Consider the following 24425-nt stretch of genomic DNA (forward strand, 5'->3'; position numbering starts at 1 on the left):
CTCCAGAAAATTGGAGACAACAAGGAGACCAGCGCACCCCAACTTGGCCTGCAACCTGAGGAGGCCAGTGCACCACAGCCCCTGGAATCTGGGAGCAGTGAGGCAATCATCGCACCCCAGCTCCAGGAAGCCGGGAACAGCAACCCCCCAGAGGGGGTGAGTTTTGGAGAAGCTTCTCCAGCAAAGGTCATCTCAAAATCCGCTCACTACGTGAACCTCCAGATGCCACCGGAGCAGAACACGGCCAAGGAGATCTACCTCAGCCCATCCAAAGTGAAGGAATTTGAGCTCACTACGGGTATGAAGGAGCAGACTAAAGGTCTGGGACTCTCAGAGACAGTGGGTTTGGTAGGAGAATAAATGCTTTAATATGGGTTTAAAGATTGTATCCATAAATGTGCGTAGCATTAAATCTACTACGCGATGTGTTGCGACCTTGGACTACATAGCCAAGGTCAAAGCTGACCTGTTGTTTCTGCAGGAGTGTGCGATACCGCACCTCAGCTCCTACAGGCAATGGTCACGATGGTGGTCCCACGGGCCATCGATCTGGTCGGGCGGAAACGACTCTCGTTCCTCCGGCCTGGGTATTCTGCTGCGGGGAGGCAACTTCACCGTCTCCGAGGTCAAGGAGGTGGTGGGCGGGCGACTCCTGGTAGCAGACGTAATGTACAAGAACGCTCCACTCCGGTTAATTAACGTGTACGGCCCGGCACAAGGGGCTGAGCGGCTGGAGGTTTTTCAGCATCTCCCACTGCTGCTGGCGACCTCCAGGCCGGTCATTCTGGGCGGGGACTTCAACTGCATCATCGATGCGGCTGGACGATCCGGCAGGGCCGGAAGCAGATTGGACGCTACGTCCAGATCCCTGATGGAAACAGTTAAGGATGCCAAGCTGCACGACGTCTTCAGCAACCCTGCAGACGGAGCGCAGCGTAGATACACCTGGTCGCGGCCAGACGGGTCCATTCGTTCCAGGATAGACTTCCTGTTTGTGTCCCGTGCATTCACAGTCAGATCCACCGAGGTCAAGCCGGTGTTCTTCTCTGACCACTGCCTCCTACTGGCGGACTGCCACTTGGAGGAAGACCTGAGGGTGGGCAGGGGGGCATGGAAGCTAAATGTGCAACTGCTGACCCCAGAGAACATTGAGGAGCTCAAGAGGGATTACAAAGGTTGGAGAACCGTGAAACCCCTCTTTGAGTCCCTGACACACTGGTGGGAAGTGATCAAGGGAAGCATCAAGAGGTTTTTCATCCTCAAAGGCACCCAGAAAGCTAGAAAGGAACAGAGGGAAATGTCCCGACTCCAGGAAAAGATGCAGAATCTGCTCCGGCTGCAGTCGATGGGGGTCGATGTCAAGGAGGAGCTCCAAGAGGTGAAGGGCCAGCAAGCCTCGCACTTTGCCTCGGAGGCCTCCAAGATCATCTTCCGTTCCAGAGTCCGCTCCGTGGAGCAGGATGAGACGTGCTCACGTTTCTTCTTCCAAAAGGTACACAGAGAGCGCTCTGTGATCAGCAGCCTGAAGGAAGAAGACGGCTCAGTAAAGTCATCACGGTCCGACATTCTGAGGATCAGCAAATCCTTTTATGCCGGACTGTATGACGTGAAGCCCACGGACAGCACGGCCTCCCAGTCCTTCCTGTCCTCTATCACGGAGGTCCTAGACCACAGTACGCGGGAGAGCCTAGACAAACCGCTAACTCCTGACGAACTGACTAAGGCCCTCGAGTCCTTCGAGAAGAGTAAAACCCCCGGAAGCGACGGCCTGCCGGCGGAGTTGTATTCGGCTCTGTGGGACTTGATCGGCCCAGACCTGCTAGAAGTGTACGAGAGTATGCTCCTGGCCGGCAGCATGTCAGAATCCATGAGGAAAGGCATCATCACCCTCATCTACAAGCACAAGGGGGAAAGGGAGGAAATTAGAAATTGGCGACCCATTTCACTGTTGAATGTGGACTATAAGATTCTGTCCAAGGTCATCGCCAACCGGGTCAAATCCGCTCTGGAATTGGTGATTCACCCTGACCAGACCTGCTCTGTGCCAGGCAGGAAGATCTCTGACAGCCTGGCGCTGCTCAGGGATACGATTGCCTATGTACAGGACAGGGGTGTGGATACCTGCCTCATCAGCTTGGATCAGGAGAAGGCCTTTGACAGAATATCGCACACCTACATGGGGGATGTGCTCTCCAAAATGGGCTTTGGGGAGGGAATTCGAAATTGGATCCAACTGCTCTACACTAACATCAGTAGCGCAGTCTCAATCAATGGGTGGGAAACAGATAGCTTTCCGATTAAATCTGGAGTCAGGCAGGGCTGCCCTCTCTCGCCTGTCCTTTTCGTGTGCTGCATAGAACCCTTTGCCGAGTCCATCAGGAAGGATCCGGGCATAAGAGGAGTGACGATCCCAGGCAGTGGAGGCACTCAGGTAAAAGCCTCCCTGTACATGGACGACGTCGCCGTCTTCTGCTCGGATCCGCTGTCGGTGCGCAGACTGATGCACGTCTGCGACCAGTTCGAACTGGCCTCGGGAGCCAAGGTAAATCGTGGGAAGAGCGAGGCCATGTTCTTTGGGAACTGGGCTGACCGATCCTTTGTCCCCTTCACTGTCAGGGCTGACGGCCTGAAGGTGCTGGGGATATGGTTCGGAGGGACCGGGGCATGCGTTAGAAACTGGAAGGAGCGAGTGGCTATGGTGAAAAGGAAACTGGGCATGTGGGAGCGACGCTCCCTCTCCATTGCGGGTAAGAACCTGGTCATCAGGTGTGAGGTACTCTCGCTGTTGCTGTACGTGGCGCAGGTCTGGCCCATTCCACACTCCTGCGCGATGGCGATCACTCGAGCCATCTTCCGCTTTATCTGGAGGTCGAAAATGGATCGTGTCTGCAGGGACGCGATGTACAAGCCTCTAGATAAAGGGGGAAAAAACGTGCCCAACATCGCCCTCATACTGATGGCCACCTTTGTGTGTGGCTGCATCAAGCGGTGCGTAGACCCTCAGTACGCAAACACCAAGTGTCACTACGTGCTGAGGTTCTACCTGTCCCCGGTGTTGCGAAGGATGGGTCTGGCCACGCTGCCGCGGAACGCTCCAAGTAGTTGGACCGTGCCGTACCACCTGTCCCTGGTGGAAAAATTTATGCAGAAAAACACCTTTGACCACAAGTCCATCAGGCAGTGGTCAGCACGTAACGTCCTAGAGGCCCTGAGGGATAAGGAGAGGGTGGACCCTGTGGGATGGTTCCCCGAGCAGACTGTCAAAGTCATTTGGCAGAATGCCTCATCGCCAGAACTTTCCAACAAGCACCAAGACGTAGCTTGGCTGGTGGTGAGAAAGGCCCTCCCCGTCAGATCCTTCCTACACGCCAGGAGTCTCACCCCCTCTGCACGATGCCCTCGAGGTGGCTGTGGTGGGGAAGAGACCGTTGTTCACCTCCTTGTGGATTGTGCCTTTGCAAAGAAAGTCTGGAGAGAGATGCAGTGGTTGCTGTCGAGGTTCATCCCGAGCAGTTCTGTGACACAGGACTCTGTGCTCTACGGGCTGTTCCCAGGGACACACACCGAGACAAACATCGACTGCAGCTGGAGGATCATCAACTCGGTGAAAGAGGCGCTTTGGTCTGCCCGAAACTTGTTGGTCTTCCAGCACAAAGAGTTGTCCCCGACCGATTGTTGCGGACTGGCACAATCCAAAGTCCAGGACTACGTGCTGAGGGACGCACTAAAGCTTGGGGCAGCTGCCGCAAAGGCGCAATGGGGAAGGGTCGCTGTCTAAGACCTTTCTACCACAGCGCACCGAGAGACTGGGAACTGTTTAGAGCCCCTCGGGCTGTACAGATCAAAATGAAAGGCTGTAAATGATTGTAATATTGTTTGTACTGATGCACCTGGTGATACATTTTGTAAAAGTTTAACCTGGATTGTACCCTTGTAATGTTGTTTTTGAAATGGTTTTGAATGTGATTGAAGATTTTTTATGAATAAAGTATATTTTTACAATAAAAAAAAATCAAGTCCAGTGCTCTCAATGTGAACTGGGAACGCTCCTCTGAATCATTGTGACGCCTGAATCAGCCAATAGGACTGACTGTGCTCCGCGGTGACGTCCTCGGGTTCCAGTTTGCGGACCAGGCGCGCGGACACGGGAGCCCCACACCCACCCCCACCCCCACCCATTGTTCCCCCTCCCCCTGCACTCCCTCGAGCCAAAGTTTCCAGGCAACCGGCTGACGGCTCCGGCCAGAGCGAGAAGCCGCTCAGCGAATTCCCCCTCCCCCCCTCTGTCTACGGCGACCGGCTGGTCCAAAAAGAGATCGAGAGCGACCGCTGACGGCAGCCACACTGCGCCTGCTTCGGACAGAAAACGCTTTCTGCGCCTGCGTGCTGGGCTGCCGGCTATGGGGGTGCGGGAGGGGACTGTGTAAAATGTCTTCTCATTTTCTTCCAATGCAATTTGACTTTAAACGGCACAGCATTTGTTTTTAGGTTCATAAACATTAAAACTTCTTCCTCGGTCCAACATCTGTGAGTAAATCACTTTCTTTCCTTCCCCTGGGAAATACAGAGAGTTGCGGGAATCTGTAACTGGAATTAGTGCCAAATATGCTGAGGGGGGAAATGCTGGTGATTTTGTGGACCAGGCTGATGCTCCAGCTGTTTAAAGTCATATTTATCCGGTCTATTGAAATGCCATTTGTCTGTTAATGCAGGCTTCATTTATGTTGAATTTAGTTTGATTGTTACCGGAATCGTTTTTAAAAAATAAAACCTTGTCCTTCTGTTTATTCCGTTGGGGTTGTCTGGGAATTTGTTTATTTTAAGGTTATTGGTTTCCACAGGGATCGTAACAACAGAGAAATGTCTAGTTATTTATTATTCTGTATTAAAGTTCATTTATTATTATTTCTAGTCCTGTAATAATACTGTAGCTGCATTATATATTTCCAGTCATAAACGCATTACAGCACAGATGGTGTCCAATTGGAAACTCAGATCCATGCTGACATTCTGTAGAGTAATCCAGTCGATCCCATTCTCCATCTGTATCCTCGTTCCCCTGAAAGTTTTTCTTTCAACTCCCTATCCAATTTCATTTTGAAACCATTGATCATCTCCGGTTCTGCCATCCTCATAGGCATCGAATTCCAGGCCATGACTACTTGCTGTCTAAATAAAGTTCTTCCTCATATCCCCTCTGTATCGCTATTCAAGTATTACAATCTTTTTGGCTCCTTCAGGAGAATTGGGAATGTATAAATGAGATATAACAGAGTGAGAATGAAGGGAGTAAAAACAGAAAATGGTGCAAAAAACTCAGCAGGTCTGGCAGCATATGTGGAGCAAGAAACAGAGCTAACATTTTGAATCTGTCTGAACATTCCTGAGAGCTCAAAATGCAGGGAGCATGTTGGGGATGGAGATTTACAGCCTTTGGGGAATGAGAGGGGAAAGAATGTTCCATAGAAACTAGAATTGTCTTCTGAATTTCTATCGCAGACTTTCTGTGATGACTTTTGTGAACTCCTTTTACAGGACATTAGAAGGGGATGATTTGCAGTCAGAAAACTCAAACCAAAGGCCACATCAAGATCTGGCAGAGCCACTCGATTCATCGGGATCGGTATATCAGCAGCCTTTGAATCTAGAAGAAATATTTGTCTGTTATGTCTGCTTCAAAATATTTGAAACATCAGTGTGACTGGAAAAGCACCGATTCTCACACACCCGAGTAAGTGTATTCCAATGCACTGGCTTTGGAAAGAGCTATGAACTGTTATACAGTCTGAAGAAACATTTCAGCTTTCACAGCCAGGGAGACCGTACACAGGTTCTGTGTGTGAATGAGGCTTCAACTGATTGTCAAACCTGGAGAGACACAAGGGCACTCGCACCATGGAGAAACCATGGAAATGTAGGGATTGTGGGAAGGGATTCCGATGCCCGTCTGCACTGGAAATTCATCAACGCAGTCACACTGGGGAGAGGCCATTCACCTGCTCTGAGTGTGGGAAGGCATTCAGTGGTTCATGGCAGCTGCACGCACACCAGCGAGTTCATGCAGTGGAGAGGCCATTCACCTGCTCTCAGTGTGGCAAGGGATTCAGTGATTCATCAACCCTGCTGAGACACCAGCGAGTTCACACTGGAGAGAGGCCGCTCACCTGCTCTGAGTGTGGGAAGGGATTCACCCAGTTATCCAACCTAACACACCAGGAAATTCACACCGGGGAGAGGCCATTCACCTGCTCTCATTGTGGGAAAGGATTCACTCGGTTATTCAACTTGCAGACACATCAGCGAGTCCACACCGGGGAGAGGCCGTTCACCTGCTCTGTGTGTGGGAAGGGTTTCACCCAGTCATCCAACCTGCTGCTACACCAGCAACTTCACACTGGGGAGAGGTCATTCCCCTGCTCTCAGTGTGGGAAGGGATTCACTCGATTATCCAGCTTACAGAGGCACCAGCGAGTTCACACCGGGGAGAGGCCATTCATGTGCTCTGTGTGTGGGAAGGGATTCACTCAGTCATCCCACCTGCAGACACACCAGCGTGTTCACAAGTGATCACAGAGATTGGATTCTGCTCTTATTGCTGCTGTTAATCACATCCAGGACTGAACCATGTTCATCCTGACAGTTGGAGGTGTCAGCTGTGGCTCAGTTCATAGCACCCTCGCCTTTGAATCAGAGGGTTGTGGGTTCATGTCCCACTCCTGGAAACCAAGAACTGTGATTGTACTTGAAAGAGTTGCAATCTGTGACTGTTGATAACTCGAAAGAGTTTCATCCTGACAGTTGGTGAAGTGGGAGGATCCCTTTCTGCTGGACTGGCCGGTCTCATACCTTTGTTTCCAGTGAGCTGATGCTCTTTGAGGCTTGTTGCGAGTATCCATTGCACATTTCATATGGATCATAAAATAAAATGCTGTAGAGATGGAAAAAGATATTCATGCATTTCTGTTTGGAATCTCCTAAAGCATGCCATGTTGCCATGGAGATGGGCTGTTGGAGTTAGAAGGTTCTTTTGTTTGATTTATCTGGGTGTTTCCCACAGAAGGCAGTTGCACATCTGGGCTTGTGTAGTTTGCAGCTCACTTGGAGTTGGTGAGGAAAAAGAAGCTGGAAGATTTGCCTGGCTTGGAGCTAGAGGATGAAATCTACAGTGGCCCTCCCAGTGAAAGGCCTTGTGGTAGAAAGCAGTTAATCATATGAATTAGGAGCAGGTATAGGCCATTCAGGCCTGTGAGCCTGCTCGGCCATGTGATAAGATCATAGCTGATCTAATTGAGGCCCCAACTCTACTTTCCTGTCTACCCCCATAATCGTTGACTCCCTGTCAATCAAGAATTAACTCAACCTCAAAATTATTCAATAGCCTCCACTGCTTTCTGGTGAAGAGAATTCCACAATTGACGACCCTGTGAGAGGACAAATTTCTCATCTCTGTCTCAAATGGGAGACCCCTTATTTTTAAACAACGGCCCCGATTTGTCGTCTCTCCCATAAGGAGAAACATGTTCAGCCTCCGAAGTGGCCAGGAGGCACAGATTTGTTTCAGAGCAAAAGGAGGCCATTCAGCCCATCGTGACTGCACCTGCTTTTTGAATGGTCATTTGATTTAGAGCCGTTCTCCCGCCTTCTACTTATAACCGTGCACGTTCTTCCTTTTCCGGTAACAATCTAATTCCCTTCTGAATGCTTCAATTGAACCTGCCTCCACCACACTCCCAGGCAGTGCATTCCAGACCTTAACCACTCGCTGCGTGAAGAAGGTTTTCCTCGTGTCACTTTTGCTTCTTTTACCAACTACTTTAAATCTGTGCCCTATCGTTTTTGATCCTTTCAGAAGGGGGAGCTCATCTCATTCTCCCCATCAACCCTGTCCAGACCCCTCATGATTTTGAATACACTTCAAGCCCACTGAAACACCAGTTCTTCACACTGGGGAGAGGCCATTCACCTGCTCTGAGTGTGGGAAGGGATTCACTCGTCATCCCACCTACTGGCACACCAGAGAATTCACAAGTAACTATCGTGATTGGATTTTGCTGTTAATCACAAACAGAACTGAACTATGTTCATTGGGGTCTGTTTCTGCTGATGTTAATAAACTCCAGCCCAGTTATAGGGCATAGTATTGTGGATAAAATTCAAATCAGCAGCTTTGTGTTAAATACAGTGTGTTGAGTCTTTTTAGTATCTCTGAGACAAGTTAGTTCCTTTTGAAGGGCTCTCCCTCTCCCCTGTCTCCTCCATCCTCATTGCCAACAAGTGTGAGAAGCTCATGGAGTTTCTTTGTCACTAAGATTGAAACAATTTGATCAGCTGCCTCTGCTGCCTCCCTCCCTTCCACTAGATCACCTGTCCAATTAACCTTGAATGTTCCCCCCTCGCCCTGAACGTACATCTTTCTGTAGTTTCTCTCCCATGTCCCCTCGTTCCTTCTCAGCACTTAGCTTTGCCATGAGACCCATCTCCTGCTACCCCAGCCCTATTTTCACTCATTTTCTGATCTCCAAGCTTCCCATGGTCATTAACATTGTTAACAGTTCTCTCTCTTCAGGCACTGCTCCTCTCTCCTTCAAATCTGACATTATCACCCCCTCCTCAATAAAATCAACCATTGATCCCACCATCCTTGCAAACCACTCCAAGCTCCCTTTCCCCTTCTAAGTCCTGAAATGCGTTGACACCTCCCAAATCCTGCCCATCTTTTTGGAATTCCATTTTTGAATCTGAACATATGAAATAGGAGCAGAAGTAGGCCATTTGGCCCCTCGACACACAAGATTTCTGCTTCTGCCACATTATCGAAGTAGCTCTTCTCATCGTCCTAAACTGCATCCAATGTAACCAAGGTAAACTCTCCCTCATTGTCCTTTGTCCTTCTTGGCCCATATACAGTCTTTGACACCATTGACCAAACCATCCATAGCGATGGTGAATAAATGCTGGCCTAGCCACATCCCATAAATGAATTAAAACATAAATTCCTTCAATGCCTCTTCACTGTTGTCCAGCTGGGTGGGACTGATCCCTGATTCCTTTCTTATCAAATTGTAGCAAGAGGATCAGCTGCAGTAGCTGTGATTATTTGAGGTTTTTTTTTACAAACTGACTCACTGGGAAAATGATCATGTGTCACTAGACATTAACATAAAAATGTTCCATTATCAGTCTCACATTGACTGTCTCTTACAGACCAAGTCCTTCTAAATATATCACCGCTCCTGGATTAGATCAACAGGGAAAAGTGAAGATGGTGTAGTCCACAACCCAATCTAATAGCAGTAAAAATATCTGAAAATTCCCATTAAAATGCAAGGCATTGCAGAGCAACTGTGTCTTCTGTGACTTATTGAAACAGTCATTACACAGATTGGCCAAAAGCTCCATTATTGCAGGATGCGGATGGTAGAATATGGAGCTTGATCTTTCTTATTTTTCAACACCGGCATTAGCGGAATCTCACCCCCACTTCCCTAGAATCAAACGAAGATTAAGTGAGGTCGATCTCCAATGGCGGCCGCAGTACCCACAATACCATACGGCTCAGAAATCGCTCCATCTGCCGCGGGTTGGCCGGGTGGATCGCGCATGCTCGGAGGGTCCTGGTCTCTTTGTTTGAGGTTGTTCCCGGAGAGAAGCCGGAAGCGGCAGATAGTGAGAGTGGAGAATGTTCATTGTTTAATATTCGGCTCTGGGGCCGCACTCGGGATTTGTAAACCCCGCCCCCCTGCCCGGGGTTTATTCACCTGACAGTTCACGATGCGCGGCTGATTGACGGCGGAGCTAGACCAATAGGAAGAGGGGGCGGGGTTGGAGGCATGAGCACCGACGGCTGATCCTCCAACCAATTAGAGTGAATGAGGGGCGGGGCTGAGTCCAGATCAGCCTCATTGGCTGAAACTCTGCATCATTTTGAAATGGGCAATGGGAGATGTCACAGAGCTGGAAGCAGGCAGCCTGGAGTATTGTGTGCAGTTTTCGTCTCCTTACCGAAGAAAGGATATACTTGCCACAGAGGAAGTGCCTGCAAAGCTTCACCATCCTGATTCCTGGGATGGCAGGATTGTTGTATGAGGAGAGTTTTGGGTCGACTAGGGCTGTATTCACTAGAGTTCAGAAGAATGAGAGGGGACGTCATTGAAACGTATAAAATTCGGGCAGAAGTGTACAGACTGGATGCAGGGATGATGTTTCCCCTGGCTGGGTTTGGGGGAGTGAGTGGTGGGGGGCGTCTGGAACAAGGGATCAATCTCAGGATATGGTGCAGGCCATTTAGGACTTAGTTGCGGAGAAATTTCTTTGCTCAGTGCGTGGTGAACCTGTGGAATTGTCTACCACAAAAGGCTGTGGAGGCCAAATCGCTGAATAGATTTCTAGACATGAAAGGCATCAAGGGGTTTGGGGAAAGAGGGAGAGTATGATGTTGAGGTAGAGGGTCAGCCATGATCATTTGAATGGAAGAGCAGGCTCGAGGGGCCAAATGGCCTACTCCTGCTCCTATTTTCTATGTTTCTAAGTGTCTATGTCTTGGTAATGGAGCCGATGTTGGTCACAAAATCAGTTCAAGGTGAAATCAACATTGAGATGATGAACAATGTGGCTCAGACTCAGGTGGTGGCCAGAATAACAACAGAACAATAGAATCCAACCAATACAGTCAGATGTGAACTTATTGTTGTGTCAGAAGGTTGAATGATCGAGTGAATCCCTTCCCAGATTCAGTGCAGGTGAATGGTTTTCTCTCCATTGGTATTTCATCTGATCTTTAGAGCTTTGAAAACTCTTCAAACAGTGAGAACAATTAAAAGGTCTCTTATCAGACTGAACAACCTGATTGGCAGTGAGGTTGGACACACAAGTGAATCAGGATCGGATGTGTCAATAAATTTCAGTTATGGAGCAGCTCTATTAAGAGAAAGGCAGGACAAACTTAAAGACTAAAGGTAAAGTTCAGGCAGTGATTTACAGAACAACGTGAGCTCTATACTTCCCTTGTCATATCTGGACAGCAGAGCACACTTCTTCCCTTGGAGCTTCCAGTTTTCTTGTGGAGTTTCCAGCTTTCGTGTTTCTTTCTCTTCTTTCCTTTGTTCTTTTCTCCACTGCACCAAACCCCTCAGGTGGACTGTTCTTATGCTGGAAACCCCCCAACTGGCTCCCCTGAGGCCACCAATCAGAACTGTCCATGGACATTTCACGATTCAATCATGTGGCTCTTGTCCAATCACAGGTGTGTTCATGTGAACAGCATTCGCCTGTTGATGAGAGCACACACATATTCCTCTGTGATTACATAGAACTTCTGCACTTCCACCATCTCACAGTTCTAAACTCAGACAAGCCGGTTCAAAGCATGACATCACCTCCACAGATTCTACCCTACAGATCAACACACAGGCAAAGAAAGAACACAACTTCTGCAGACTATATTAATACACAGTCAAAGAAAGAACAGAATTCTCACAGACTGTATCCGGAGAATGGATGACTGAGTGAAGCTCTTCCCACACACGGAGTAAGTTTTACGGTTTCTGCTCACTGTGAATGTGCTGGTGTTTCTGGAAGCTGGATGATTCGATGAATCCCTTCCCACACACAGTGCAGGTGAATGGCCTCTCTCCAGTGTGACTGTGCCAATGAGTTCCCAGCCGGGATAGAGAACTGAATCCCTTCTCACAGTCCCCACATTTCCACGGTTTCTCCCTGTTGCTTAATCCTTGCTGACAATTCTTATTGACTTACATACTCTTCAAAGTGAAACCTCCATTATGAAATTAAATTATCAAACAACAGGAATCAAAACAGTGAAATATTTTACAGGCACATCAATAAAAGTTTAATCAATCAACATTGATATTGATGAAGTTTGGAAGTCGCTGAGTTCAATCATTTCTTACATAGCAGCAGTAACATTTGGTAAAGGGGAATCCACAACAAAGGCTGGTTTGAGACCTACTCAGCAGAGATGACATCTATCATTGAAGCAAAAAGCAAAGCTTACCTGATGCACAACATAAACCCAACAGCTAAGTACTGTGTGCAGTACCCTGTTACTAGTGTCCATGTGTCTCTCCAGGTTGGACGATCAGTTAAGCCTTACACAGGATTATATAGGATATACAGCACAGAAAGAAGCCATTCAGCCCAAACAGTGCATGTTGGTGTTTATGTTCCACTCAAGCCACCTCTCATCTTTCCACTTCTAAATCTACCATCATGACCTAATATTTCCTTCAGCCACATATGTTTGTCTAGCCTCCCCATGAATACATCTATACTATTCCCTTCACCCACTTCCTGTGGTCTTGAGTTCCATATTCTCACCACTCTCTGGGCGAAGAAGTTTCTTCTGAATTCCCTATTGGATTTCTCGGTGACTATCTTATATTGATGGTCTCTAGTTTTGCTCTTCCCCACAAGAGGAAACATGCTCTCTGTTTCCCCTCCATTAAAACTTTCATCATTTTAAAGTCCTAAATTAGTTCAGCTTCAGACATATTTTTTCAAGAGAAAAGAGATTCAGTCTGTTCATCCTTTCCTGATATGTAAACCCATGCATTTCTGATATCATTCTTATCAATTTTCTCTGCACCCTCTCCAGTGTCTCTATATCCTTTCTATAATTTGGTGACCAGAACTGCACACAATACTTGGCTGTTGGGTTTATTTTGTGTGTCAAAAGGAGATCTTCCCTCCACAGCTTCCAAGCTCATAGTCTCCCAACCTCCCACAACTCTTTCTCCGGTACATCGATGACTGCTTCAGTGCCACTTCATGCTGTCACCTGGACGTGGAAAAATTTTATTAATTTTGCTTCCAATTTCCACCCCTCCAACACTTTCACATGGTCTATCACTAACACTTCTCTTTCCTTCTTTGACCCCTCTGTCTCAATTTCTGGTGATAGACTGTCCACCAATATTCATGACAAGCCCACCGACTCCCACAGCTACCTCGACTACAGCTCCTTACACCCTGCTTCCTGTTAGGACTCCATCCCATTCTCTCAGTTCCTTCGCCTCCGTCGCATAGTTCTGATGATGCCACTTTCCAAAACAGTTCTTCTGACGAGTCTTCCTTCTTCCTTAACCGAGGTTTTCCACCCACAGTGGTTGACAGGGCCCTCAACCGTGTCCGCCCCATTTCCCGCGCATCTGCCCTCACACCTTCCTCTCCCTCCCGGAACCATGATAGGGTCCCCCTTGTCCTCACTTATCACCCCACCAGCCTCCACATTCAAAGGATCATCCTCCGCCATTTCCGCCAATTCCAGCATGATGCCACCACCAAACATCATCTTCCCTTCACCCTCCCTGTCGGCATTCTGTAGGGACCATTCCCTCCGGGACACCCTGGTCCACTCCTCCATCACTCCCTACACCTCAACCCCCTCCCATGCAACCGCATAAGGTACAACACCTGCCCCTATACTTGCCCCCTCCTCACCGTCCAAGGGCCCAAACACTCCTTTCAAATGAAGCAGCAATTCACTTGCACTTCCATCAATTTAGTCTACTGCATTCGCTGCTCCCAATGTGGTCTCCTCTACATTGGAGAGACCAAACGCAGACTGGGTGACCGCTTTTCGGAACACCTCTGGTCTGTCCACAAGCACGACCCAGACCTTCCAGTCGCTTGCCATTTCAACACCCCATCCTGCTCTCATGCTCACATGACCGTTCTTGGCCTGCTGCAATGTTCCAGTGAAGCTCAACGCAAACTGGAGGAACAGCACCTCATCTTCTAATTAGGCACTTTACAGCCTTCTGGACTTAACATTGAGTTCAACAACTTCAGGTCATGAACTCTCTCCTCCATCCTCACCCCCTCTTTTATCCCCCTTTTAAAATTTAATTTTATTTATATATATATATTTTTTTTCTTTTTTCACTGATTTCTATTATTATTTTTGAAATTTATTTCTATTCATTCTTTATTCCCCATCTTTAAGCCTATTTCGATCCCCTCCCCCACACCTCACCCCCACCAGGGCCATCTGTCACTGCTCATCCTGCTTTCCACCCTTAATGTCACAATTAGCACATCCTTTAGCTCATATCACCATCGTCAACACCCCTTTGACCTTTTATTTATGACAGCTTTTGCAGTCTCTCCTTTGCCTCCACCAATCACTGGCCCTCTATCCAGCTTCACCTGTCCCACCCCCTTTAACAACTTATATTTCACTACATTTCTATTTCTCTCTAGTTCTGATGAAGAGTCATATGGACTCAAAATGTTAACTTTCTCTCCACAGATGCTTTCAGACCTGCTGAGTTTTTCCAGCAATTTTTGCTTTTGTTCCTGGGTAACCACCCCTTCAATTGTCTGTCTCTGGACACCACTCGCAATGCGCATGCGCACCGATATAGATGGGGCAGCCATATTGAACATGCTCCAGCTCACAATGCCCATGTGATTGATGGCAGCACCAGGCCAGTAGGAGGAAGGAGCGGGATGGAGAACTGAACGGGAGCAGCAGGTCCCCCATCCAATCGGAGTGAGTGAGGGGCGTGGCTGAGCACGGATCTCCCTCATTTGTTGAACAGAGTCACATAGAGTTATACAGTACAGAAACAGGCCCTTTGGCCTATTGGGACTGTGCCGGCCATCAAGCACCTGTCTATTCTAAACCCATATTCCACCACCTGGCCCATAGCCCTGTATGCTATGGCTTTTCAAGTGCTCATCTAAATATTTCTTAAATTTTGCGAGGGTTCCTGCCTCTACCAAGCCCTCAGGCAGCGTGTTCCAGATTCCAACCAACCTCTGGGTGAATTTTTTTCCCTCAAATCCCCTCTAAACCTCCTGCCCCTTACCTTAATTCCATGCCCCCTATTATTGACACCTCCGCTAATTATGCCCATCATAGTTTTGTAAGCCTCTAATATGTCCCCCCTCAGTCTTCTCTGCTCTAAGGGAAACAACCCTAGCCTATCCAATCTCTCTTCATAGTTGAAACGGTCCAGCCCAGGCAACATCCTGGTGAATCTGCCCTGCACCCTCTCCAGTGAAATCACATCCTTCCTATAGTGTGGCAACCAGAACTGCACACAGTCCTCCAGCTGTGGCCTAACTAGCGTTTTATACAGCTCCAACATAACCTCTCTGCTCTTATATTCTACGCCTCAGCTAATAAAGGCAAATATCCCATATGCCTTCTTAACCACTTTATCTACCTGTGCTGTTGCTTTCAGGGGTCTATGGACATGTACACCATGGTCACTCTGATCCTTTGTACTTCCTAGGGTCCTACCATTCATTATGTATTCCCTAGCCGTGTTAGTCCTCTCAACATGCATTACCTCACATTTCTCACGGTTAAATTCCATTTTCCACTGCTCTGCCCATCTTACCAGCCCATCTATATCATCCTGTAATGTAAGGCTTTCCTCCTCACTATTTACAACACCACCAATTTTTATGTCATCTGTGAACTTACTGGCCACTGAAACTCTGCATCATTTTGAAAGCTGATTTTGTCTCAAACTCCACAAGAAAACTTGATGAAACGCTTTGCGTGTGGAGCAAACATTTCAGCAATTGTTACTGAAATAGATTTATTCACAAGGAATGAAATAAATGTACTTAATTAGAGAACCATAAATAACATGTACCATTTAACAACACGAGATATACCTCTGCCCTATATTAATTTATTGGCCCCTGGGTAACCACCCCTTTAATTGTGAATATTAAGAAAGAGGCCATTCTTTGTCAGACAAATAAATGTGTCAAGCTGGGAAAGCAAAAGATGTCAATGTTTTTAAGAGGGAGAGAGACCTGGGCCAAACTTTCCATGGAGCTTTTTTGTCACTAAGATTGAGACAATCCGATCAGCTGCCTCTGCTGCTTCCCTCCCTTCCACTGACTCACTAGGCCAAACCGCCTCTAAAGAGCCCCTTTGCTGCAGCCCTGAATCTGCTTTTTTCGTTAGCTTCTCTTCAATCTTCCCTCATGCTTCTCAGAACTTATCTTTTCCATAAAACCCACCTCCTCCATTCCTATTCCAATTGATCACCCAACCTTCCCATGTTTGCTGATATTGTTAACAGCTCTCTCTTCAGGTACTGTCCTTTCCTTTAAATCTGCCATAACTACTTATCCTCAAGAAAACAAGCCCTTGACCCCAATGTTCTTGCCAACTACCACTCTAATCACCTTTTCCTCTCCAAAGTCCTTGTCACCTCCCAAATCCAAGCACATTTCCCCAGAACTCCATGTTTGTATGCCTTCAATGAGATTTCTGTAACTGCCACAACATTGAAACAGCTCTTATTTAAGTCACAAATAACAGCCTTTGTGAATATGGCAGAGGTAAATTCTGCCGCAATTTCCTTCTCTTCCTGTCTGCAGTCTTTGACACCATTAACCAAACCATTCTCTTCCAATGCCTCTGCACTGTTGATTCCTTTCTCTTGATTCCTTTCTTATCTATCTCACTGTAGCTAGAGAATAACCTGTAGCAGCTGTGATTATTTTCTTTACGTTTTTACAAACTGACTCAGTTGATAAGTGATCAGGTGTCACTGAACTATGATATTAAAATGTTCCTTTATCCCTCTAAATGCGATTGTATCTTGCAAGCCGAGTCCTTTTAACTACAGTAGCCCTTCTGGATTCGATCAACCAAGAAGAGTGAAGACATCACCATCCACAACCCAAGCTCGTAGTCTTAAAAACATTTGATAATTCCCATCAAATGCAAAACATAGCAGAAGAATTATGTATTGGTCTGTTACAGATTTCTGAAATGGATTCATTGCAAAGATTGGCCAACAGATCCATTGTTACAGGGTTTGGATGGTAGGAGATGGGCCTTCGTCTTTCTTAGTTGCAATCTCTATATCAGCATTACCTTGTCTTCATTTCCTCAGATTCAGACAAAAATTAAGTCAGTTCCAATGAAGAGCCATAGTGGGTTTGAAACATTATCTCTGGTTCTCTCTCCACAGATGCTGCCAGAGTTGCTGAGTTTTTCCAGTATTTTCTGTTTTTATTTCAGATTTCCAACATCCGCAGTATTTTGCTTTTATTTTAATGATCAACGGACTTTGGGTCTCTAATGGCATCCGTATTACCCACAGTCCCAAACATCTCAGAAACCGCTCTATCTGCCGCGGGTTGGCCGGGTGAATTGTGCATGCTCGGAGGGTCCTGGTTTCTTTGTTTGAGGTTGTTCACAGAATCACACAGTGCAGAAGAGGCCCTTCAAGTCTGCACCAACACATGAGAAACACCTGACCTACCTACCTAATCCCATTTACCAGCACTGGGCCCATAGCCTTGAATGTTATGATGTGCCAAGTGCTTATCCAGGTACTTTTTAAAGAATGTGAGGCAACCCTCCTTAATCACCCTCTCCCAGGCAGCACATTCTCCACCCTCTGGGTAAAAAAGTTTTTGTTCACATCCTCCCTAAACCTCCTGCCCCTCACCTTGAGCTTGTGTCCCCTTGTGACTGACCCTTCAACTAAGGGGAACAGCTGCTCCCTGTCCATGCCCCTCACAATCTTGTACACCTCGATCAGGTAACCCCTCAGTCTTCTCTGCTCCAAAGAAAACAACCCAAGTCTATCCAACCTCTCTTCATAACTTAAATGTTAATAAAGGCAAGTATCCCATATGCCTTCTTAACCACCTTATCTACCTGTCCGGCGGATAGTGAGAGTGGAGAATGTTCATTGTTAAATATTCGGATCTGGGGCCGCACTCAGAATTTGTAAATCCCGCCCCTCTGCCCGGGGTTTATTAACCCGCTCCCGACAGTGACCTCTCACCTGATAGCTCACAATGCTCGGCTGATTGACAGCGATTCCGGGCCAATAGGAAGAGAGAGGCGGGACTAGAGGACCGAGCGGGTGCGGTTTGCCCTCCAACCAATTGGAGTGATAGAGGGGCGGGGCTAGGCTGCGACTGAAACATGCGCAGTACTAGAACCGGAGCTGGAAGAAGGAGCGGTCGCGTTGAGATCACAAAGGGTGAGAAATGAAGCCAACGGCTGGAGATTGTGAACCGGGGGGGGAGCCTGGAAACCACGCGCGAGCTCGGAGGGCGGGTGGAGATTGTGAACCGGGGGGGAGCCTGGACACCACGCGCGAGCTCGGAGGGCGGGTGGAGATTGTGAACCGGGGGGAGCCTGGACACCGCGCGTGAGCTTGGAGGGCGGGGAGACGGTGCCCCAGTCGTAATGCCACTGGGCTGGGGACATGGGTTCAAGTCCCAACATCGGACTATGGGTTATTGTCCTTGTGAGTGCAGCACAATTTTACCGGAATGATACCTGGACTCCAAGAGTCAGTTAATAATTTATAAAACTATCAATTATCGTAAAACCCATCTGGTTCACTAATGTCCCTTTAGGGAAGGAAATCTGCCGTCCTTACCAAGTCCGGCCTACATGTGACTCCAGCCCCACAGTGATGTGGTTCACTCTGAAACGGCCCAGCAAGCCACACAGCTCCAGGGCCATTAGGGATGGGCAATGCACACATCCCATCATAGAATAAAAAAACACATGGTGTGTGCGGGACTGGAAACCCTGGTAAGAGGCCTGCCTTATGCAGGCAATTGCCTATTGTCATCTTGAGAGGGGAAGGTGGAGTGAATGGGTAGTGATGTTGGTGAGGGAATTGTCATTTGTGGCAGAAAACTCCAAACTTGTCAAGCTTTGTGTCAACGATTGTTTCCTCATTTCACTGTGAAAGACATGGCTACAATTTTTTGACCATGCTTGTCCTCACTTCCCCAGATTCAGACAAAGATTCAGTCAGTTCCAAAGAAGAGTCATAGTCCTAGACTCTGGGGGCATAGTGTAAACATGAGAGCCAGACCTTCCAGGAGTGAAGTCAGCAAATACTTCTACACACAAAGGGAGGTAGAAGTTAGGAACTCTGTTCCACAAACAGCAGTTGATGCGAGATTAAATTTAAATCTGACAGGGACGAGGGACTAAACGGCCAACTTCTAGAATTATAGAAATTTGCAGCACAGAAAGAGCCCATTCAACCCTTTATGCTTGTGCTGTTTCTTTGAAAGAGCAATCATGTTTAGCCCCAGACACCCACTTTCTGTTTGTAATCCATATGTTCCTTATTCTCAAATCCCTGTCAACTTCCTTTTAAAATTCCTTCTCGAGTCAGGTCCCAGCACCTTTTCAGGTCGAGAGTTCCAGATCCTGACAACTCTCTGTTGGTGCAGAAACTGCTGAACTTGATGTTGAGTCTGGAAGTTTGTAAAATGCCAGATCGAAAGATGAGCTGCTGTTCCTAGAGCTCCCACTGAGCTTCATTGGAACAGTTCAGGAGGCCAAGGACAGAGAGGTCAGAGTGGGAGTGGGGCGGAGAATTAAAATGACAAGTGACTGGAAGCTCAGGGTCAAGCTCACAGACTGAACAGAGGTTGTTCCACAAAGTGATCACACAATCTGTGTTTGATCTTCACCATGTCGATCAGAGCACATGATGAGCACTGAATACAGTAACTAAATTGAAAACAATTACAAGTAAATGACTGTTTGTTTTAGGCCAAAGAAATATACTTTATTTGAAGAGTAAGGGTTACAATATAAAACAAGCCGATTTCCAGAATATTAAACCTTCAGTCCAGTTACAGTGATTTTTAACATCAGCAGAAACAAACCCAAACTATCAGAATGAACAAGGTTCAGTACTGGGTGTGATCAACAGCAACAATAACAGCAGAATCCAACCCCTGGAGTCAATGCTGAACTCGCTGGTGTATCAGCCGGTTGGATGATGGATTAAATCCCTTCTCACACGTGGAGCAGGTGTCCGGCCTGTCCCCAGTGTGAACTCGCTGCTGTGTGTCTTGGAGCTGATGGCTTCCCCATGCACCAGCTGCTCTTGTCTTTCCAGGTGGTGGGGGTCATGGGTTTGGGAGATTCTATCAAAATTCTGGTTGAGCTGCAGATCTATGAAATCCATCTTCTTTTCCCTCCTCCACCTCTCACTCTCTCTTCTCCCATAGAGGCCAGAGTCTCGTGTAGGCCCAGACCGGGAGGTAGATTCCCTTCCCTCGAGAACATTAATGAACCAGTTGGGTTTTTATGACAGTCTGGCAGTTTTCATAGTCACATTTTCCTCGTGTCAGCCCCACAAATTACCGGATTCATTCAGCTCAATTTCACAACCTGCCTTTCTGTTTTTGTGGGTTCTCTTTCATATTTCTTTGTTTCTGTTTTGAATTCACATTACAGAGTATGAGAAGGATTTGCAGTTAGGAAGGTCAAACCAAAATCACATCAAAATCTGCCAGAGTCTCTCGATTCATCAGGACCTGAAGATCATCAGCCTTTGAACATGGAAGCAAAAAGCACCGTTTACACCAGGGAGAAACCGTGGAAATGTGGGGACTGTGGGAAGGGATTCAGATCCCCGTCTAATCTGGAAACTCATCGACGCAGTCACACTGGGGAGAGGCCGTTCATCTGCTCCGTGTGTGGGAAGGGATTCACTCAGTTAATCTGCCTTCAGAGACACCAGCGACTTCACACTGGGGAGAGGCCGTTCACCTGCTCCGTGTGTGGAAAAGGATTCACTCGCTCATCCCACCTGCTGGAACACCAGCAAGTTCACACTGACAAGAGAGAGTTTAAATGCCCTGACTGTGAAAAGAGCTTTAAAAACCCACATGGACTGAGGGAGCACCAGCGCATTCATACTGCGTATGCACCATTCAGCTGCTCACAGTGTGGGAAGAGGCTCAGGACTTCATCCCGCCTTCTGAAACACCAGCGAGTTCACACTGACGAGAGACCGTTTAAATGTCCAGACTGTGGGAAGTGCTTCAAAAGTTCTGGGCATCAACAATGTCATCAACGTATTCACACTGATGAGAGACCATTCAGGTGCTCTCACTGCGGGACTGGGTTCAGGCAACCATCTCATCTCACTGCACACCAGCGCACTCACACTGGGGAGAGGCCGTTCACCTGCTCTGAGTGTGGGAAGAAATTCACTCAGAAACCCCACCTGCTGAGACACCAGCGAGTTCACACTGACGAGAGGCCATTTAAATGTCCAGACTGTGGGAAGTGCTTTAAAAGTTCTGGGGATCTGCAATACCACCAACGTATTCACACTGATGAGAAACCATTCAGATGCTCTCACTGTGGGACTGGGTTCAGGCAATCATTTCATCTCACCGCACACCAGCGCACCCACACTGGGGAGAGACCGTTCACCTGCTCTGAGTGTGGGAAGGGATTCGCTCAGTCATCCAACCTGCTGACACACCAGCAAGTTCACACTGGGGAGAAGTCGTTCACCTGCTCCGGATGTGGGAAGGGATTCACTCGCTTATCCTACCTGGTGACACACCAGAGAGTTCACAAGTGATTACAGGGGTTGGATTCTGCTGTTATTGCTGGACTGAATCATGTTCATTCTGACAGTTGGGGTTGATCTCTAATGTTAGTTGCCCAGTTTAGACTTAGCGTGTACCCGCACCATCTCTCAATTATGTGTGAATAGACCATCATGTCTGCAAACCTCGTTTTCAATGTAAATCACTCAGAAACTGCCTTGAACTAAAGATGAACAATAAAGAGATCACAGTGCAATCCTGCAGCTCTATATTGATGGGAGAAAGTCTGTTCTGTAACTCGAGGATGAAGCTCGGTAAGTTCTGAATGTTTTTAATTACAAGTAGGCTCGAGCTATTTGAGAGACGGGCTGTTCAAAGCTGTTAACTTGTCAAATATTGAAGGAATTACTCTGAAAATAAACTCACCAATTGATAACCTCAGACTCTGCTCCCTGCTGTAATTAATACTCAGCCATTCGTGCTGATTTACAGTGAATCACTGAATATCCTGTGGAGTCTTTGTTCCTTGTTTTATGAAATAGCTCTCCCCATTAGTGCTGAACTGCTGGATAACTCTGATTACACTTAGACATGTCTAGAAAAGGTCTGTGTGCCCACATTTCACTGTGATTTGTAAACAATAAACAATGTTCATGGCCTGACTTGTAGTCTGGTATCCGGGTGATTTGTGAAGAAAGATTTAATTCACTCACTCAGCAGCTTGAGGGGAACCAGACTGAGGTTTAATGAACATAATAAATAGGAGTAGGAAGAGGCCATTTGGCCCATTAAGTCTGCTCTGCTATTCGATATGATCATGGTTGATCTTCTACCTCAGATCCACACTCCCCAGAAACCTTAATTCCCCTTGTACCCAAAACTCTGTCGACCTCTGTCTTAAATATAACTGAGAACCACGGATCCCTGGGATAGAAAGTTCCAAAGATTCACAACTGAGTGAAGAAATTCCTCCTCATCTCAGTCCTAAATGGTCGACCCCTTATTCTGAGACTGATCCCCGTGTTCTAAATTCACCAGATGGGAAACATTTTCTCAGCATTTACCTTGTCAGGCCATTTAAGAATGTTTCAGTTGGATCACTCAATCTTCCAAACTCCATTCAATCGAGGCCGAGTCTGCTCGATCTCTCCTCATGGGACAATCTCCTCATCCCAGGAACCAGTCTGGTGAACATTTGTTTCACTCCCTCCAGGGCAAGTATGTCCTTCCTTAGGTAAGGAGACTAAACCTGCACACAGTACTCCAGGTGATGCCTCACCAATGCTCTGTATAATTGTGGTAAGACATCTTTACTCTTATACTCCAATCCCTTTGTAATAAAAGCTAACAGACCATTTACCATTTGTTTGCTGTACCTGCATGTTAACTTTCTGTGATTCATGTACAAGAACACCCAGGTCCCTCTGAATGCAAATATTTCCCAGTCTCGCACCATTCAAAAAATATTCTTTTTTTTCCTACCAAAGTGGATAACTTCACACTTCACCGTGTTGTATTCCATCTGCCATGTTCTTACCCAACCTGTCTATATCCCTGTACAGCCTCTTTGTGTCCTCCTCAGCACTTACTTTCCCACCCAACATTGTATTGTCAGAAAACCTGGATACATTACACTCAGTCCCCTCATCTAAGTCATTGATATCGATTGTAAATAGCTGAGGCACAACTGCTGATCCTTGTGGTACCTGCTAGTCACAGCCTGCCAACCTGAAAATGTCCTGTTTATTCCCACTCTCTGTTTTCTGACCATTAACCAATCCTCAGTCCATGCTCAGATACCCCCCAAACACCAGACCGAATTTTGTGTGATGACCTCTCGTGTGGCCCCTCATCAAATGCTTTTTGAAAATCCAAATACACATCTACTGATATCCTCATTATCCTCCTGACTTATTACATTTTCAAAAAGCTCTGAACAGATTTGTCAAACATGATCTCCCTTTCATAAATCCATATTGGCTCTGCTCGATCAGTTAATGATTTTCTAAGTGCCCTGTTACCACATCCCTCATGGTAGATTCCTACATTTTGCCAATTACTGATGTTAGATGAACTGGCCTCTAGTTCCCCATTTTCTCTCTTCCTCCTTTTTTGAAAAGTGAGATGATGTTTGCTATCAAGGTTGGGAGAGACACTCTGGAAGGTATGGGGGAGCTGGGACTTGTCCATGAGAGTAACCAAAGGTCTAGGATCTGAAATAATCCAGAGTGATGATGATGTGTTAGTCATGGCTCAGTGGTTGCATTTTCATGTCTTAGTCAGGAGGTTGTGGATTTAAATCCGCATCCAGAAAGATGAGCATAAAATCCAGGCTAACATTCCACCGCAGTACTGAGGGAGAGACTGTCAGAGACTGCACTGAGACAGAATGGATGGGTGTAAGAGATCCATTGACATTATTTCAAAGAGCAGGGGATTTATCCCAGGAATCTTGGTCAATATTTATCCCTCAATCAACGTCACTGAAACAGATTATCTGGGTATTATCAATTTGTTGTCTATGCGATCTTGCTGTGCATAAATTAGCTGCTGTATTTCCTACATTCCAACATTGACTGCACTTCAAAGGAATTTCATTGGCTGTAAAATGCTTTGGGACATCCTGATGTCATGAAAGGCTCTGCAGAAATAAAAATCTTTCTTTAACAGAGGAGAAAAGGCCCAGAAATGGAACAGTCGAGAACAAGATTTCAATTAGTCTCCTCTTATCCTGAAGAAAACAAATATTCCACACACTGTGTGTTTGACGCCAAAGTGATTTATTTGACATTTAACCAGAATATTAAACTCCAGCCCTGTTACAGGGATTATTAACATCAAGAGGAATAAAGCCCCAAGAGCTGGATTTTCAAAGAGGGTTGGGAACCTGACACTGGATGAATTCTGGGTCCGCAATCTGCACCTGAACTGCATCGCTCTTGCAGCATTATTTTTAAATGTAAATAAGCTGTTTTGGCAGGAGGTGAGCTCAGCATCCAGACCGAGGCACCAAGTGCCTCCGGGGGCAGGGAGCTTCCTGTCCAGCAGCAAAGGCAGCCATTTTGGGGTTTGCTACTGCTTTGCCA

The 24425-nt window shown here is 47.0% G+C and overlaps 2 protein-coding genes across 2 annotated transcripts in view; one reads left to right on the top strand and one right to left on the bottom strand.

Annotated features, from left to right (window-relative positions):
* The window catches only part of LOC144674387 (uncharacterized), a 47765-nt gene that overhangs the window by 3904 nt on the left and 19436 nt on the right, over positions 1-24425 (bottom strand).
* On the top strand, positions 5655-22751 carry LOC144674392 (uncharacterized). The gene is made up of 2 exons (XM_078535789.1): positions 5655-6564; positions 20238-22751. The coding sequence occupies exons 1-2, from the start codon at positions 5896-5898 to the stop codon at positions 21369-21371; spliced, it is 1803 nt and encodes a 600-aa protein (XP_078391915.1). The 5' UTR covers positions 5655-5895; the 3' UTR covers positions 21372-22751.

The sequence above is a fragment of the Cetorhinus maximus genome, unplaced genomic scaffold (genome assembly GCF_964194155.1).
Source record: "Cetorhinus maximus unplaced genomic scaffold, sCetMax3.hap1.1 HAP1_SCAFFOLD_650, whole genome shotgun sequence".
In the NCBI taxonomy this organism is placed as follows: domain Eukaryota; kingdom Metazoa; phylum Chordata; class Chondrichthyes; order Lamniformes; family Cetorhinidae; genus Cetorhinus; species Cetorhinus maximus.

Bases quoted from the DNA above. Each gene is read 5' to 3' on its own strand.
- LOC144674392 (XM_078535789.1), top strand. From the start codon at position 5,896: ATGGAGAAACCATGGAAATGTAGGGATTGTGGGAAGGGATTCCGATGC. The intron at 6,565-20,237 runs TGATCACAGAGA...TACAGAGTATGA, and splicing joins CACACCAGCGTGTTCACAAG to GAAGGATTTGCAGTTAGGAA.